General features: G+C 49.1%; 1 protein-coding gene across 1 annotated transcript; it reads right to left on the bottom strand.

The window, feature by feature from the left end:
• Positions 1-1,224: 1,224 nt before the first annotated feature.
• On the bottom strand, positions 1,225-2,222 carry LOC147902401 (citrate-binding protein-like). Its single transcript, XM_087373216.1, has 3 exons — positions 2,024-2,222; positions 1,753-1,922; positions 1,225-1,626 (listed from the first exon to the last, which is right to left on the bottom strand). Exons 1-3 carry the CDS (start codon positions 2,220-2,222, stop codon positions 1,225-1,227), a joined length of 771 nt encoding a protein of 256 aa, XP_087229342.1.
• Between the last annotated feature and the right edge of the window lie 16,703 nt (positions 2,223-18,925).

The raw sequence follows: 18,925 nt of genomic DNA, 5'->3' as shown, positions 1-18,925 counted from the left end.
CCTTCAATGGACTTCAATACAAAGCTTTAATCATGGACATTCTTCATTTGCGCTGTCTCCTTCTACTTCCTCCATGGCGAGTGTTAGATATCAATGCTCCACTCTCGTGTAAATATGCAGGAACTAGTTAACTCTACTTGTAAGCCAACCATATGAGGAGAAGGCATTTGAGTAGCTTAGTTATCCAATAGGTCCTGGCTTGGACACCAGATGGGGGCCATGTATGGCCTGATGGCTGGACGGAGTTGGCACACTGCCAACTAGGCTACATGCAAGTGCAGGAAGGCATCCCATGACTGACTGCACTGAGGGTAGACAGAGCATTTCTCGGGGTAGCCCACTCTCGGGTTACGAGGCTCGTTTGGAGCCCCAGATGATCCCGGATGGCTCTTGGCCGAACGGACACCGTAGGTGAGTTGCTCTATTTTGCGCACCAGTTCTATCATGTGGTCGGTGGCCTATTTTGAGACCGACCCCCAGTCGGCCATTTTGGGCGGACACGGTCACCCAATTGGGTCTAACCGACTATGAATGGTGGCTATATAAGAGCAAGCCCGTGAACCCATTTCATCGCTGGCTATGGCAACCCTGATTCCTTAGCATCCAGCCTCCGTCCTCTGTTTCCAGCTCGCCATCGAAGCTTCTTTCACAGGAGCGCACAGTTGGGAGGCAGTGCCATCTATTGTATCAGTTTTACAGTAATCAAATTTTTGATTATCCATACTATCTGCTTTTCTCTCTTACATATAAGATCCTGTTATCTGTTGAGCATAGACATTGTATTGTTTTCTTACAGATTGAGAAGCTAAATAGTAAGAACCTCTTAAAGACTCAGATTTCCTAGATCTAAAACACTTACGGTAGCTGAGAGCATGGATGCTAGTTCAGGGTTGTTGCCCACACTGTGTGTAACAAGCTCACAAGATGACAAAAATGCATAAATTATTGAAAGTGATGATGTATGTGTGTGTGTGTGTGTGTGTGAGGGAGAGAGAGAGAGAGAGAGGGTTATGATTGTGTGAAAGCTAGGGGAGAAAGTGAAGGGGGTTAGAGTTTCCTATTACAAGCTTGGAAATCCAAAACTTGGCTCCGTTGATGTTTGCCTCCATCCACAGGGTTGCTTAAATGAAGTAATGTTAGCACTTTGTAGGTCGAGGTTCGCCCCATCGTTTACAAATAATAGCAAATTTTTGGATACAACAAGCACAACCGCAGTAAACTCCATTAATTACTAAGTCTTTTCTTCCAGATTTTGATATTTCGCCAACGGGATTCCATACGACTGCTTGGGTTGTTCTGCGTGTAGACACCGCACTTGAAGTAGTGGTTGCCAACGCCAGAGCAACTCTGGCTTAACTTCAACAGCCCATCCAAATACACCTCCAGCTGCTTCGCATCTGCGTTGTGGATCACGTTCAAATGCACCCATCGATCGTAGATTCCAGTCTCCACCGTCGCCCTTTCACCTATGGAGGCTACCAGATTACCACTGTATACCCTCAATTGCTTGGCCGCTGAGATTCCTTGAGCGTTGCCCATCACCTGCATAATCGACATTCCGGTGCTGGTGGAAGGCACATAAAATTCCCCTTCAAATTGCCACACCCCCGAGGTGTAGTCCAACCCCTGAACATAAGACCATCACCATCTTTACCAATTGCGACCGGTGGAGAGACAAAAAGCGCAGGTAAACAGGGTGAATGAATTTACAAGATGAGTTATCACACGGAATGCTTCTGCGGAATTACTAACCTCAATGCGCATCTCCGTTCGAGGCTTCGTCGTACTGCCCTTTACGAAAGGCTGATCGTCACTGAACACCCACATGGTGTGCACGCCATTTTGATAGCTATAACGCTCGCTCAGACTCTTATCGTAAGGCTTCTGGATTTTATATGTGGAATATTGCTCCGAGAAACCATCTGTGGGAGCGGCAATTGCAAAGTGCAGAGCGAAAGGAGAGAGAACTAGGAGGGCGAGCAAGTATTTGTCTATGAGAGAGTGAGCTAGAGTATTCTAACACGCTCAGTATGGATAGATCGAACTACTCCTGCCGTATGTTCTAGCAAAACGGCTTTGATTTTAAGTACACGGCGTACTACACGCAGGCACACAAAGATCAATATTATTTCATGCACTACAAGAAAAAGCTCGAAAAGCGGCGGTAGTGCCAAGACAATGGCGAAGGATCCAACATTAAATTGATTGGCTAAAGGTGCCATATCAAGACATTGGCGAACAATCCAACATGATATTGATTGGCTAAATGGGTAACAGCGTCGCCAAGGATCCAATTTCAAGACATTGGCCAAGGATCCAATTTCAAGACATTTGCCAAGGATCCAACATGATATTGATTGACTTAAAGGGTCATAGCCTCGCCAATGATCCAATATCAAGACATTGGCCAAGGATCCAATATGATATTGATTGAGCCTCCCTTTCCCCCCAAAAAGAGCTCTTTATCTTGACCTCTCTTTTTTCTAATCACAAAAGAATTGATAGCCTCTAGCATCTGCTTTCCTCAAAGAAAGGGCGTCTCCCTTTGTTTTACAATGACAAAAAGAGTTGCCTCTAGTAACCGCCCTTTTTTTTGCACTATATTCTCCACCCTTTTTTGCTCCAAAAATGACAAAAAGGGTAGCCTCCAATAGTCTCAGCTTCTTCAAAGATTTGGGAGCAAACATAAGGAGCATAACTGGTCTATTGTATGAGGTCACACTACCTTGGGTTATTCTTACCATGAATTCCAACATGAACTTGTTCAATTATCTCGTGATATGGCTCTCTATTACAAAGAGGATAGCTCACCATCCTCTATGGCAAATGTATCTGTATATGTCCATGGGAGCAAATTCCTAGACCTGTGCTAACACAATAGTATGGGTCTACCATGCCCTATATGGAGAAGGCATGCCTCAAATTCAAGACACCCACTGAGTTATCTTGCTCGTTGGATTGTTGCCATCCCTTGTCTCCCTCCTCTTGATGATCTTTACCCAAAACATGCCTCTCTAGGTGGACAAGAACAATGGCAAGAACTTCTTATTGTTCCTATATCTAGGATTTTTGCTAGCTAGCTTTCTGATGATCATGGTCATGCAAAAGAAAGTGGCTCTTTCATCTGTAACATTCTCTCGTGAAATGGATGCTAGTCTCTTCTACAATATCCACTGATTCACCTTCTTCTCCTTCATAGCCTTGTTCCTTATTTTTCTACTACCAGTTGCATGGCGAGACCTACTTCCCACTCATTAGCAGCCACATGACGAGGATGAGGTAGCTCTAGATTACTTCCGCATTCAATAAACATGGAGCAGACCCACATTTTAATACTACCACCTTTCGAAACTCCTCTTCTGCCAGGTATTTTAAGTATCCATTTTTTTGGCACTTGCTTAGAGTTTGCGTGGCTGGGGAGTCCAATCATATGTTTAGATAGCCAGAGCTATTCATGCGTGCATTGATGGCCCTTAGACTAGTCATTGGCGCAACCAGCAAGCTCAAGAATGCCTTGGTCTCATCGCTAGTGGTCGCCATGTGTCCTTGTGCCAATGCTCGCGAACCACCACGTGTTGCCACGCCTTGTCTTCTCTTTCCGAACTAACACCTCCTTTCCCAAACCATCTCCGAACCTCCATCCTTCTCCCTCTACACTTCCAAATAACATGTTGGGAGGAGGGAGAATCACTCTCGAGGTGAAGCAGAGTAGATGTCCTTGCTTCTCTTAGTTCCTTCTTTACTACACCTGCTCACTATTACCAATATAGTGGTCCCAACAATGGCACTTTGCATTTTGTCACGTTTCAGAATATAGTGCATGTACATCCCTATGTACATGTTCCATCCAAAATGCCATTAGTGTGGTATTATTCTCTCTAAACTTAGTCATTTAATTTCAATGCAAGTACTTCTTGGACATACATATCTTCATGCCAATCCCCGCATCTCCTCCGATTTGCTCGGATTCTGATGGTTGGCATCCAATTACTCTACATATTGCACATTCTGCTCCCCTCCATGTTATGGGCCACTATATGACATAGATGATGAAGTTTCCTATCACTCTTTTTCCCAAGTACTATATGTCCTTCTACGCTATTAATTAACTGATCCTCACACATAGGATTTCCTCCAAAAAATCATGTATACCTCGTGAATTTAAAAGATCGGGAATTCCAACATCCATTAGTGAACTAGGAGGCATAATAAATAATCTCCTCATGTAAGGTCTCTCACCTTTCTGAACAAAGGGAGAACATTTACTAGAGTCCCATTCCTCCAAAATGACTAATGTAGTCTTCTCAATGACACAAGGTCAAAGCTAGTAATGTTTGTATGGATTACCCAAATGGTGATAACTCCAAGATCACAAGCATCCCCTGGGGGAAGTGTGTGTGTGCATGCATGTGTGTGTGTGCGTGCGTGCGTGCGTGTGTGTGTGTGTGTGTGTGTGTGTGTGTGTGTGTGTGTGTGTGTGTCTGTGTGTGTGTCTGTGTGTGTGTGCATGTGTGTGTTGTTACCTAGAAAAGAAATCAAGACAAGAGGCTAGACACTAAGCATGGCAACGCTCAAGGGCCATAGAGGAAAGGAGAACGTGAGGGCAAAACGTTATCATGGGTGGGGAAAAGGGATTAGAAGGGGAGGGAATGAAGAGGGAGACTATGGCACAAGGGGAAAGGGAGATGGGAAAGAGAAGCATGTATATGATGGGAGGAGGAATGTATCCTATGACACTCTCACAACTTTACACGTGAACCCTTAGTGCACCAACTAGTGTCTCTGAATCAAGATTGTGTGGCTAAATCCATTTGAGGACCTAGCATTGCAAGCCAACCCACTTCACAAATCATGCAGTCGTAATGCAAATGTATATGCATTTGAGACAGCATCATAACTGCACGTGCATTGAGATGTAAGGGGAGGGAGCACATACCACAATCGATACGTTCAAGGCACACGACTGTTGATTACATGCAGAATGAAACTAAGGACACGACTGTTGCTTGTCTGTAGAGCGGACCTACTCACTTGTTCGTTGGTACACTTGGAGGGCAAACATGCTCTCGTCCGAAATGCCCTCATCGCGGGTAACCAAGCAAAGAAACAACGGAGTAACAAACCAGATGCTCTTACACCTTCTTCCTCTCCCACTCCTATGCTCCCCCTAAACCCTTAGTTCCTCAACCCTTAATCTCCATGATCTACAAGGGAAATGAGTTCTCCACCATGTACTCTACTCTAAACCTTGGAACCTCTTCTAAACTCTGGAACTCCTAAACTCTGGAACCTCTCTCTAAACCCTAGAACTCTCTAAACCCTAGAACCTCCTTCTAAACCTTCTAAACCTTGGAACCTCATTCTAACCCTGAAACCTCTTCTAAACCTTGGAACCTCCTTCTAACCTTGAAACCTCTTCTAAACCTTGGAACCTCCTTCTAAACCCTGGAACCTCCTTCTAACCCTTAAACTCCACCTAAACCCTGCAACCCCCAATGAAGACGAAAGCCTTCATTACCTCAACCATGATGATACACGCTCTTTTTACACATGCATGTACTATGTTTGCTTACCACACTTAAACCTATGTCTCTCACCGGAACACGACACATGCTGTCCAAAAATGGGATGATAGGCTAGAAGGCAATTTCAGTTCCTTTGGAGCAGAATGTAAAGTTGAGCACAGACGAGCTGAGTTTCTGGAAGACCCTACTATGTACAGACACAGTAGAAAGTTTGATTTATATGACTATTACCAAGAAAGATTTGCGTTATGTTGTTGGGTTGGTAAGTCAGTTTATGCAGGCTCCAAGGAAGCCGCATTTGGATGCGGCTAGATGCATATTGAGGTATGTGAAGTCCACATTGCAGTATGGACTATTTTATGAGACTGGGGTTCAGATATAGTTGCACAGAATCTACACTGATGATGATTGGGCTAGTAGTATTTTTGATAGGCGATGTACCAGTGGATATGTGTTCTCTTTTGGAGTGCTACAGTCACTTGGAGCAGCAATTGCCTTGTTAAGACAAAGGTTGAGTACAGGGGTGCAGCAATGGCTGCATGTGAGGTAGCTTGGTTGCATAAGCTACTTTATGATATGCATCAGATGGGCCAGTTGTCATTTATTGTGACAACATGAGCAGTATACACTTGGCAAATAACCCAGTCTATCATGCTAGAACAAAGCACATTGAGGTGCATTATCACTATGTGCGGAAGATGGTTCTAGTAGGTTTTATTGATCTTGTTTATGTCAGCATAGAGGATCAGGTAGCTGACATATTCACGAAGGCATTGGGCAGAGAGAAGCTATGCAAGTTCAAAGACCTGCTTGGTGTGCCTGAATTGGGATTGAGCTCGAGGGGGAGTGTTGAGATATCGAGCTCCACTCATGATATGCCAGGGTGACCGTTGTGCATTTATCACCAACTTGTTAGCTGCACACGCGGTTGGTACACCGCCCATGAATAATAGGTGGATGACAGTTATCTTTATGTACTCTAGTTAGTGGCTCAGTTAGTATGCCACCTAGGTTAGTTGAGTTTGCACATATAGGGTTCACCTATTCCTTTTGGACTTAGAGAGAGTTCTTTTGGCTTTCGCAACTAAGAAGAGGAAAATCATTTTTAGCCTCCACCTTTGTGTGTATTCCCCCATTGTGTATGTGAGAAAGCTGCAAGTGAGACTCCTTACTTCTCTCCCACTCTCTTCACAGGGATCACTAGAAATACAGCCACCAAATTCCTTTCATGGGAGATTACATTCATCTTCCTTCTCCAAGAAGGAAATTTAGAGGAAGAAGCCTCATTGTCTAGCACCCCCTCTAGTAGAACTACTGATTTGCTTGTCCCTAGACTAGACTCGAACATGTACATGGAAGAGAGTCTTGACAATATAATAGAGGAGATTGAAGTAGCTCAAGCATTGAGCCTACTTCAAGCTCCTGTGAGCTTCCCTTCCTCCCCCGCCGTACCTCTACCTCCCCCTCCGCCCCGTTACTCCTTCCGCTCACCCCCGCCCCCGCTACCCCCTCCGCTCACCCCTGCCCCGCTATCTCGCCCCGCTACCCCCTCCGTTCACCCCCGCTATCCCGCCCCGCTACCCCCTCCGCTCACCCCCGCCCCACTACCCCCCTCCGCCCCAGCCCGCTACCCCCCGCCCCGCTATGTCCGCCCCGCTACACCCTACCGCCCTAGCCCGCTACCTCCGCCCCACTACTGCCCTACCGCCCTAGCCTGCTACTGCCCCATCCCGCCGCGCTACCCCCGCCCCGCTACCGCCCCACCCCAGCCCGCCACCCCCTCACTCCACTCCGCTCACCCCCGCCGCCAGCCCGTCCCCTCGCCCTTTTTTTTTTTTTTTTTTTTCACCTTCCCCTCCCGCCCTCACCCCCGCCCCCCCCCCGGTTCACTCGCCCCACCCCGCCCCCTCCGCCTCTCCATTCCCCCCCACCCCCCGTCTGCCACTTCGTGCGCCACCTCCGTTCCCGCCAAACCCAGGATCCACCCTCCCGCTTCTACCCCCCCCCGTTTTTGGGTGACAGCCTCTTCCTCATCGGAAGCCTCGCAGTTTGTCTTGGCGGTATGGCGGCTCCCTGCTCGGAACCGGAGGCCCAGACGGTCCCTCCCTCTCCAGATGCCTACCGCGTCATCCTGACTGAGCAGCAGTCATCTCGGGTTCAGGAGGTGGCCAACGACTTTGCTCTTACATCAGTCTACGGCAGAGTCATTGGACATTCCCCCTCCAGATCAGCCATCAGGGACTGGCTCCAGTCCACTCTCATGTTAGAGGATGGCCATATTGTGGAGGTGGCCCTTATGGGAAGGGGCATCTTCTGGCTCAAACTCTCCAGTGCGAAAGCTGCGAGCAACCTAATTGCTGGCTCCCCCATGTCAGTGGACGGAAAGATTATCATGATAGTCCCGTGGTACCGTGGATTCAGTGCAGCAGATTTTGATGCCCGGTTCTGTATACCTCGCCATCCAGTGACGCTGGTTTTTCCTGGTCTTGCTGCTGAGATTGTTAGGGACCTTGGTTCCCACTTCGGCTGGGTTATGCATGATACCTTCGCCGATGCGGTGACTACGGCAGGAGCCCCCCGAGTCCGTGTGGCTGTGGCGGATCCTGCGACTCTCCCGGTAGTGATCGAGATCGTGACAGGTGCCGGCAGCATCACCCAGAGCATGGTAGTCACCGGACAGCCAGGACAGTGTCTGAGGTGTCACGGCTTTGGACACCTGGCGACTGCCTGCCCACGTTTCGCCAACTCTTCTCGGCCCTCCCTGCCTCCCGCCGCTCCGCCCCCTCCTCCCCCCTCCGGACAGCCACGCCAGGAGGAGCAGAGGCAGCCCGAACCAGAGCTAGCTGGCGGCTGGGCTGAGGTTAGAAGAAAAAAGGGAAAGAACAAGAAGATTTCTGATAAAGGCAAGGAGGCAGAGGTTACCCCGCCTGTAGCTGCACCCCAGAGACCCGATAGGCAGCCGCCCCAGGGACTTGGGAGAGCATCTTTCTCGACGGTAGCCCGCCCTCCACAGCCTCAGGTCCCCCTCTCTCCCTCTCCCCAGCCTACCCCCCTCCAGCCCCAGCCCCTGTCCCCCGCACCCCTTGCCTCCCGAGACCCGCAGCTTCAGCCCCCGCGTCCTCCTCAGTCTTCTTCCCCTCCTTTTCAGCCCTAGTTCCAGTTGCAGCCCCATCCCTCCCCCCCCCGGCCTCTTTCAGTTCTCCCGTAGAGCTAGCTACTCCGTCGGTTCCCCAGCCGAGGGCAGTTCCCACTCCCCCTCCTCCTTCTCCTCCGCCAGCCGCCCCTGAGGAGTCTGAGCTGCCTATTCCCCAGCCTCCTCCCCCTCCCCCTCCCCCTCCGCTGATAGGACACCCGGAGTCTCCACCACCACCGGTGCAGGCTTCTCCACCCGCTAGCCCCTCAGTGGCAGACTCTGATGGGCCTCAGCCTCAGGAGAGAGAGCTCCCCCGCGACTTTTACAGATCTGGCCCCTGGGACTACTTGGATGTGGCCGACCTCGGGACCTTCCCTGCTTGCCTCGACATCAGTATCTTCCTGCTCCGCAAAGGGGCGGATGGGAAGATAGCCGCCTTGGCCCCTAGGGATGGCCCTAGCTTTGCTTTCACGTTCCTCAGTGACGGCACCGAGACCTGGACAGACGACTCGGTTTGGGAGGCTCTCAAGGAGCAAACGCATGCTCAGATTTGTTCCTGGATAGGCCCGTCCGGTGGGCAGCTTCTCGAGACTCAGTGGTTTGAGGGTGACGTGCGCCTGCGGTGGCGTTGCGCCGCCAAACGATTCAGACTAATTGTGATCCTCAGGCCCCCCCTGTCTTGGCCCCTCCCCCAAGATGTCAGAGCCTGGACGCCTCAGAAACTCCGTGCCTTCTACGGGATGTCCACCTCAGAGATCTCGAGCTGGCTCGAGAAAGCCTTCATTCATGGTACCAAAGGCCTCTCGCCTTTGCTGAAGGTGTTGAAGGACGGGCAGGATGACCCTGCCTCCCCCTCCAAACCTTCCCATAAGCACCAGCGCCTCTCCTCCGAAATGTCAGCTTCTTCTTCGACCTCGACCGCGAGCAGACCGCGAGCAGACACCGCGAGCAGACACCGCGAGTAGACAGTTGTTCACTGCCTCCCAGTCCTCACCATGAGCCTACACCTCGTATCCTGGAATGTGAACGGGTTTCACTCTTCTGGCACCCGTGGTCCCAGGAAGCTCATTTTGAGACAGGAACTTCAGCCAGCAGTGATAGGACGTGTGGATGTACTTCTGCTACAGGAACACAAGCTTTCGGCGGCTCACTCCCGTAGATGTGGGAAGATCCGCACTGGTTGCTCTCACACTTATTGGGAGCCCTCGATCGGCGCTCTGGGGAGGAGTGGTGGTGTCTGTACTTCCGTGGGAGAGCAGCTAGCCCAGGGAGTTTTCGATCATGGCACGTTGATTCCAGGTCATGCCCTTTGGGTAGGCCTAGAATTAGAGGGCTCCAGAGTTGGAATCCTCAACATTTATGCCCCCACAGATCTCTGTTGTAGAGCCACCTTCTGGAGGACACTTACAGGGATTCTCCTAGACATGGATTCCTGGATTGTTGGAGGTGACTTCAACAATTTGGAGACCTTGGAGGACCAACAGGGCAGAGGACCGGAGTTTACAGGTATGGCTCAGGCAGAGCAGTCCGCTTGGGAGTCTTTTATCTTTGCGACAGGAGGAAGGGACTGTTGGCGAGACCCATCCTTCCGGCGTTGGCACGGGAGCTTGGACTTCTCGTGGGGTTTCCGCAGGGAAGGAGGCAGACTCCTGGAGAGGCTGGATAGATTCTATGTTAGTGATTGGGCCATAAGCAGAGGCGGTCAGGCCGGTATAGTTCCAGGGACGACACTCTCCGACCATGCGCCGATGCTCTTATCATTAGATTCGGCAGCTCAGACCCTTCCCCCTCGCTCATGCCAGATTCCCGATTCCATTTTCTCGAGGGAGGACGTGGGCAGCAGTATTTGCGATCTTTGGGACAGAGACTGGGGCGAGTGCAAGGACTTGGTTGATTCGGTGGCGCAGGCGTTGCAGGAGTCCAGCCAGATCTGCCAGCTCGCAGCCCTACAGGTTCGACAGGAGTGGTGGGGTAGAGAGAGAGCCCTTCGGAGAGACCTCGCCTCCATTCAGCGGCTCCAGCAGGCATCCCCGGCGGGCTCGGAGGAGCTTCGGATCCAGGCTCTTCGAGCCAGAGCCCTTATTGAGGAGACACTCCAGCGTCGCTCAGAGTTTTCCTATCATGCCTCTCTCTCCTTCTGGGCTCGGAAGGGTGACCGGATGTGCAGGGAGTTCTTCAGGACACATGGCCAGAGAGCTGCAGGTGATCAGCTTCGGAGTCTCAGGACAGCGTCGAGACACATTGTCACGGATCCGGGAGAGGTCTTGGGATTTGACCACCGACTTCTACAGGACCCTTTTTCAGTAGGAGCCACTTGCTCCTCGCACTCGTCGTGCCCGCGAGGAGGTGTGGAGACACACTCCTTCCTTGGTCCAGCCTAGCATGCAGGCGACGCTGTTGGCACCGTTTACCACGGATGAGATGCTGGAGGCCTTGATGGCCATCGATGGATAGAAATGCCCAGGTGAGGATGGGCTATCCCGGGCATTCTTCACCTCCTTCTGGGACCAGATCCATCATCCCCTCTTAGCAGCTTTTCAGAGGATTTTCAGCAGTGGTTATATGCCAGAGAGCCTCTCCTCGGGATTGATTTGCCTCATCCCGAAGGGAGGAGATAGACAGGAGATCCGTCAGTGGCGCCCGATCACTCTCCTTACCATTGCCTACAAAATCCTAGCCAAGATGATCAGCGCCAGAGTTCGGCCTCTACTTCCAGACATCATTCACGACACTCAGACAGGCTTTGTTCAGGATCGCAGTATCCTGGACAATGTCTTCACCTTTTCAGAGGCGGCAGAGTGGGCTCAGCACAGCGGATCACACCTTGCCATCCTACTTCTCGACTTTGAGAAGACCTACGATCGGGTGGACTGGTCCTTTCTGGAGGGGACTCTGGAGCGGCTAGGTTTCCCAGCAGGTTGGATTCAGGGCATTTCAGCTTTGTACAGGACAGCCTCTAGCAGAGTCATCATTGGAGGCAGGATGGGAGAGCGTTTTAGCTTGGAGAGATCAGTGCGTCAGGGCTGTCCCCTTGCCCATTACCTGTTTCTCTTCTTCGCCGAGGCTATGACTTACTATCTCCGAGCGAGGTCTATAGGGATCAGGGGTGTCCGCCTCCCCCTCCGGGAGGACACGGAGCTCTTGGACTTGGAGTACGCGGATGACACAGCCCTATATGTCTAGGACGATGAGTTGATGCTGGAGAGGGTGAGGTTGGCCCTGGAGGTCTTCTGTTCGGCTGCTGGTGCGAAAATCAACTGGAACAAATCAGTTGGTTTCCTCACAGACTCCGGGGCACGTTCTCAGTGGGGGAGGTTTTTGGGTTTCAGGTGGATCCCACGGGGACAGACAGCTAGATACTTGGGTTTTCAGGTCGGCCTGGACATCACGCCAGCTTAGCAGTTTCTCCCGGTGCTAGATTCCATCCAACGGAAGCTAGCTTTTTGGAGCACTGCTAAGCTTTCCCTTGCAGGTCGTGCCTTGGTAGTCAACCAAGTCCTCCTTGCCACGGCTTGGTATGTGGCTTCCTGTTGGTGTTTCTCGAGATCCAGTGTGGCACAGCTTAGGAGGCTGGTTTGGAACTTCCTTTGGTCCGGGGAGGATAACCTCAGAGATACCAGAGCCAGGGTTGCTTGGCAAACAGTTATTCTTCCGCAGGCTGAGGGAGGCCTGGGAGTCATCGATCTAGAGCTGCAGAGTCAGGCCTTGCTAGGCAAGTTAGTCATCCGCGGTTTGACCCCGGGGGGACAGACGTGGAAGATGCTACTTCAGCAGGGGGTCGGTTCTTGTGTCTCGCGACGAGGTGGAGAGTGGCTCCCGTCCCTCAGGTGGATCTTCACTTCCGCCCCACTTACTCAGCCCCGTTCCCCACTCGTTCGTAGCCTCCTCATGGTTTGGAGGCGGCTCCGCCTTAGTCTCATTCAGTCCCCTCCCCGCTGTCAGGAGGAGATTGATCGCCAGCCGCTTATCTGGAACGATCAGGTCAGAGATGCCGAGGGCCTTCAGTTGGGGGAGAGATCACACATTAGGTGGGATGGTTGGATGAGGGGGCCAGCCCGGCGGTCCCTTCGAGTTTGGAGGGACACGTACAGATATTTGGAGACGGCTGATCTCGCAGACGTCGCTGGAGGTGTTCGTGGAGCCCAGGCGAGACGCACGGAGATCGACGGCGCGATCCCAGCTGATTGGTTTTTTCCACCGGAGCCTCAGATCCTCATGCCTGGTGACGACCGTTGGCTGGGACAGTTCACCCCCCGTGGCATCCCACTGGTGGTCGCAGGACGTATGGTCGACTCCTCTATTTCTTTCTTCGCGGTTATGGGGGATGGACGACTCAGGAGAGAGGATGCTATCATCGACCCCCTACTCCCATGGCAGAGGGTTTGGATAGTAGGCCTTTTGGGGAAGGTCTGGCGTACCGACCCTAGCATTGAGCAAGATCAGCTGCAGCTTTGGCGACTCTGGCTCTGGGAGGGGCGGGCCTTGTCAGAGCTTGAGTGGGACCCAGGAGAGTGGAGCTCTGGCCAGAGGTTGTGACAGGACAGGGGCCGACTTCCTTCTTCGCCTACAGCACGACTTTGGGCAGGCGAGTTCTTGGGAGGATGCAAAGTCGCCCCCCCACCCAGCGGCCCAGCTGGTATGCACAGGGTATTTCCAGATTCTTTTTGCAGGCCTTCTAGAAGGCCTTGTGGGAGAGCTGGCGGCCGTGGAAGATCTCCTACTTCCTGTGGCTTCTCGCCCACAAAGGTCTTCCGGTGGGGAGTTGGTTGAGACAGATAGGCCAGGACGGACGCTGTCAGATCTGCCATGTGGTTGAGGAGTCACCAAAGCACTGCCTGTGGAGCTGCACTCGTGCCCAGGAAGTGTGGAGGTGGACTTTCGGGATTCTCACTCGCGCAGCACCAGAGCTAGGCTTGATCACGTGGGGCGCGTTCTGTTGGTGCAGCACCGCACCTGGTCTACATCACTTATTCGAGGCATGCCAGCAGGACCCCACTTTCCTTATCACGCAGGGTACATGGGGGCTGCTCGAGGATATCCCGCAGCACCTAGCAGAGGCGGATACAGGAGTTCAGGAGAGGCATCCAGTCTGGGAGATTATCAGCAGCATAGCAGGGTGGCACATTTGGACCTCGCGTTGCGCGCAGATCCTCAGTGGCACCTCCTTATCGACTGCCCAGGTCATGACTGATATTTGGTGCGAGATTATTCATACCCTCAGAGGCCAGTGGGACCAGATTCAGGAAGATACCCGGTCCGGTCAAGAGAAGCGGAGACGCTTCCTTCGGGCTTGGAACACTCAGGGCCTCTTCTTTGAGCAGACCTCGCAGGGCCTTCGTGTTGGGATATCTCAAGGTGTATGCCTCAGGCACACCTTATGTTTCTATGTGTGAGTGCTAGAGGCACAGTTAGGTGCCCACAAGCACAGTTAGGTGGTGGAAAAGCCACATAGGATGATTGAGTGAATCTAGGAGCAGATTGAGGAGATGATTGTGGAGCTTTGAGGTCATCAGTGATGTCAGTGACCTTGTATGAGGTGCCTACTTAAGGACCTCTTTCTTCTTCATTCTATAAGCAAGTACTTTGATTTTGTGTCAACTCGACTCTTTCCTTTCAGTGTTCCAACATGGTATCCCCCTTGAGCCCATTTTTGCCACATCATCATCTTCTTCCTCTTCTTCTTCTTCACCATCTCTCCCTCTTCTTCCAAAAATTTGCTTGAGCTTGTGCTCCTCTGATTCTCACCCATTTCCCATGCCCTTCCAGTTGGAGATCCCTCTTGTTAGGACGAATTTCGGGCTACAAGCAATTGGAGAATAACCCGCGCTGCTGGTCGCCATTGCACAAAAATCGTTGATCCTTCTTCTTGCAAGTTCTCTGCGCCTGCTCTGTCTTTTCCTAATTCCTTCCAGGGCAAGCTTCTCCATACCTAGAGCTACCTTGTGCTGAAATCTGAGCAGCAATGGCTGCATATTGAAGGAGAAAACAGAGAAAAACCAGTCGACTTTGTTCAAGAAGGTGAAGGCGACCTGACGCATATTTTCGCCTCTTCTTTCCAGAGGATCTACTGTGGTATACCACCTTTCTTTTGCCTTAGAAATCCCTCTTTCTTTTGCTTTGAAGAGTGTGATATGAGCCCTCCAAGTTCAGCTCTCTAGTTTTGACAGTTTTGACATACATTTGAAAATGATGCTACATAAAATGCTACTCTAGCATTTCTAGTCTTTTGAAGTTTTTAATAACTTCACTACAAGTGTTGCTTCAGTTTTGTTTTGACTTGCTAGACCTGGTTGTGATTGGAAAGTGTTTATTTCATTCACTTGTATGAAGCATGCAAAAAGTAGCATCATTGTTTGAAAACTAGTCACTACTATTTGCTACATCAAGTGCCTATACTTTGGAAGTATTTCAGTTCTTTTTGACTTGTAAGAGAGTTAGACACTGCCCAATATCTGGGTTAGACCCTCTCATGGCTACTTTATATAATCTTGAGAAGTTCAATGGAAAGGGCTTCCATACATGGCAAATGAAGGTAAAATTTGCATTAATGCGGGAGAACTTATGGGGACTTGTCAAACCTACTCCTACCGCTTCTTCTACGGCCTCAAATGCTGGAGAATCTTCAGCTCCGACACGACCGGCAAGGGATCCAGCAAGAGAAGAAAAAGCATATGGTATAATTGCTTTAGCTTTGGGTGATGATTACATACATCATATATCTGACTTGGAGTCTCCATCGGAAGCATGGCAGAAGCTAGATTTGATTTTTGGTGCAAGCTCTCACATATCTAAACTATCACTTAAAATCTCTTTCTTTGAATTAAAGATGGCAAGTGATACTACTTTAGCTGCTCATGTCAACTATATGCGGAGTCTTATGACTCAGTTAGCTTCTATCAACTCTCCTATCACCCCTGATGATGCTATGGCAGTACTACTTAAGAGTATGCCTGAAAGTTTTGATCACATTGTAAGCACTTTGAAGAATCTTCCCAATCCAAACCTTGAAGGCATTATCTCAGCTCTCCAAGAAGAAGAAAGACATATGGAGTTAAGGAAAGGCAATGACACTGCTTATGTTATGAAATTCCAGAAGGGCAAGTATTCTCCTTGCAATCACTGTGGAAAGACAAATCACCTTTCAAAGGACTGCTTCAAAATTAATCCATGCAAGCACTGTGGCAAAAACAACCATAGTGAGAAGTTTTACAGAGACAAAGCAAAGACAGAAAATGCAAATCTACTTACAGTGAATTTGCCTCCACAAGATGAGGCATCCCATGAAGATTATGCATTTTAAATCATCTCTATGTATGCTCCAGATCTCTCTTTTTATGTCAAGGTACTCAGCCTGGATAGTCCTCCAAAATGAATGAAAATAAATTATTGTGTGTTGTCTGTTGTGTGTTTTGTAAACACCTCTGGTCACCTTATGATGTAGGCCATGTGTATGTTTTGTTCCATGGTACCTCCTACAGACATTGTGTGCATGTACATGTAGGGGAGATAACCATTGGAAGGTCTGTTTGTATCCCTTTCTGTTCACCTTACACCCAAGGAAACCCTTGCTAGCATGAGAACCTAGCCATAGATTAATCCTTGACCACCATGAGATGGCATGAGAAACTATGAGACTAGATGTATCCATGACATACCAGACAATGGAAGAGTTTCTCTTGACGATGATACTTTCAATGAGGGATGCAAACATGTCCGTATATGATGCACATCCCTCTCATGCAGAAGCTTCCCCCTCCAACACAAGTCAGGAGAAAGCGTCCACCTCCCAAATGGAACATCACACAACACCTGGTTCCATCAACATTGCAAATGAGGAAGGGATAGAAGCCGACGACGTAGTGGTAAGTTCGAACAATATTTTTTATGTTGATGTTCTTTCAGTATAATTTGTTTTGTCGGTCTTCTAATGTTTGTTGAATTATTGCAGGACGTGTTTGAGCTTAATGAATTCTCATCTTGATGAGGTAATGTTTGCAGCGCATTTGGGCAAGATCAGCCATTACCTTGGCAAAGTCACAGAGCACATCGTGGTCTTCCATAACAAATTTTCTCCCCAAGGTCCTTTGGAGCTGCTAAAGTGCAAGGCATTGTCGTGCACTATTGGATACTCCAACATTACTCGGAATGCCAACAAAGTCATTTTGGTACACCGCTTGGCTCCTATCAATGCCTTTGGATTGAACTTTCATGGTAGGGCATTGACGGCAATAGCTATGTCTTTGGCAGCAGGAGAGGACAATGTTAGTGCTATTACAGCTAGGTTTATATCTAGGAATCCACTAGGGGATTCAAAGACCCCTATTCTTAATGTACTAGAACTAGCCAAGAAGAAAGATAGCATGTGAGGCCTTTGGTATATATAAACATATATTTCAATGGATACATGACTACATGTCTTTATTATTTGTTTTAAGTTATCATTGCTCCTCATGAATTCATAATATTTATTCCATTTTATTTTGTTTAAGTCGTTGATGATATATTTTCTCCATCATTTTAATTGTGTTACTTTAATGCATTTCTAGCCAATTTAGTATCATTTTCTCCAATTCTAGGTATCGAAAGTTCATTTCTATCAAATCTTGAAGGACTTTCACCATCGTGCAGAAGGGGAAGAGTGTCCGGGATGTTGCCAGGAGCCTAGAAAGCCTGTAACCCACTACGGCATGAATTTGGGCATTTTGGCAAGTCCAAAATGCCCAAATTCGCACTGTGGTAGGTTTTAGGCTTTCTAGGCTCCTAGCGACATCTTCGACACTCTTCCCTTCTGTGCGATGGTGAAATTCCTTCAAGATTTTGACCTCATGCGAGTTGGGGGAAGGCTCAGAAGAGTCATGGGAGACCTCATGCGAGTTGGGGGAGGGCTCATGAGAGTTGGGGGAGGCACCACTGGACCCAGATAGGTTTGTGTGCGCATATGCCATGGAGGTGGTGGAGCTAGAGGAGGAAGAGTCGAGGCAGTGTCCTATGGTATAGCACTGTTCTTCACTCTTGCCATTGAATAATGAGAGTTAGGGGGCTTTTTAACGTTTTATATAGGCCCATCATGTTTTGACACCCCTCAAGCTCCACTCGTGATATGCCAGGGTGATTGTTGTGCATTTATGTCACCGACTTGTTAGCTGCAGATGTGGTTAATACACCACCCATGAATAATAGCTAGATGACAACTACCTTTATGTACTCTAGTTAGTGGCTCAGTTAGTATGCCACCTTAGTTAGTTGACTTTGGTTTGAGACCCACATATAGGGTTCACCTATTCTTTTGTACTTAGAGTTCTTTTGGCTTTCACAACTAAGAAGAGGAAAACTATTTTCATCCTCCACCTTTGTGTATATTCCCCCATTGTGTATGTGAGAAAGTTGCAACTCAGACTCCTTCCGTCTCTCCCACTCTCTTCACATGGTATCAGAGCTCGGTTTGTGGTAAGGAGCTCAATAAAGCAAACCAAGTTCATGGTGTCCTAGTAAGAGGATCAGTGTTGCTTTCCTTTTTTTTTGAGTTTTTGAGCAAATCGCTTTAGGTAGCACAGCCGGAAAGTGCAAGAGTGCACTGTCTCAGATTGGGACGCCCTTCATGGTGTAGTAAGAGGTGAAATTATTTTTTTGATTCGAGGCCATTTCGGGGCCTGTTTTGGTGGCAGAAGTTTTTCGTGGGCACTCAGGAAAGTGCCCTGTTTGCTGTGTGACCACTGTTCTGCAAGTCGGTGAAAAGTCATCGCAGAAATTACATTGTATGCCTATGCATAGAGATATTAGGAGTGACAGAATCTTTTTATTTCCTGTTGATGCATAATTATCACTAGGAAGTGGAAGTTTAGAATGATGAATTTCCTTAAGGGAAAAGGCTCTCGAGAGTTCATTACTAGAGCTGAACAAGAACTAATTATTCCTTATTTCCCAATCAACAGGAGTTGCAAGCATTTAAAGGCTGGCATGAGAGAGCCAGAAAAGTTATGTACTGGCTGTCTATCAATATTTTAGATTCTATGATTCTGCATATTCAGGATGCAAGCACGCCGAAGGAGGCATGGGATACTTTGACAAAAATGTATAGCACAAATACGCAAGCAAGGAAAATGTAGCTCAAGCAGGAGTTGCATAATGTGCAAAGAGAAAATATGAGCATCAATGACTACCACATGAATGTAAAGAAAATTGCAGATGCACTTGCTTCTATTGGGTCACCAGTGGAAGATGATGATTTAGTTTCTATGACCTTGAATGGTCTAGGAAAGGATTATGC

This window comes from Dipteris shenzhenensis, chromosome 4 (genome assembly GCF_047967505.1).
Source record: "Dipteris shenzhenensis isolate YYH24624 ecotype China chromosome 4, Dip_SZ_1.0, whole genome shotgun sequence".
NCBI lineage: Eukaryota > Viridiplantae > Streptophyta > Polypodiopsida > Gleicheniales > Dipteridaceae > Dipteris > Dipteris shenzhenensis.
Note: the sequence above shows the minus strand (reverse complement) of the source record. Positions and strands in the feature narration are given on the sequence as shown.

Excerpts from the sequence above, each read along its gene's own strand:
- LOC147902401 (XM_087373216.1), bottom strand. The coding sequence starts at position 2,222 with ATGGCACCTTTAGCCAATCAATTTAATGTTGGATCCTTCGCCATTGTC. Across the intron at positions 1,923-2,023 it reads TCGATCTATCCATACTGAGC|ATGGTTTCTCGGAGCAATAT; the intron begins GTGTTAGAATAC and ends CCGCTCCCACAG. Across the intron at positions 1,627-1,752 it reads GAACGGAGATGCGCATTGAG|GGGTTGGACTACACCTCGGG; the intron begins GTTAGTAATTCC and ends TCTTATGTTCAG.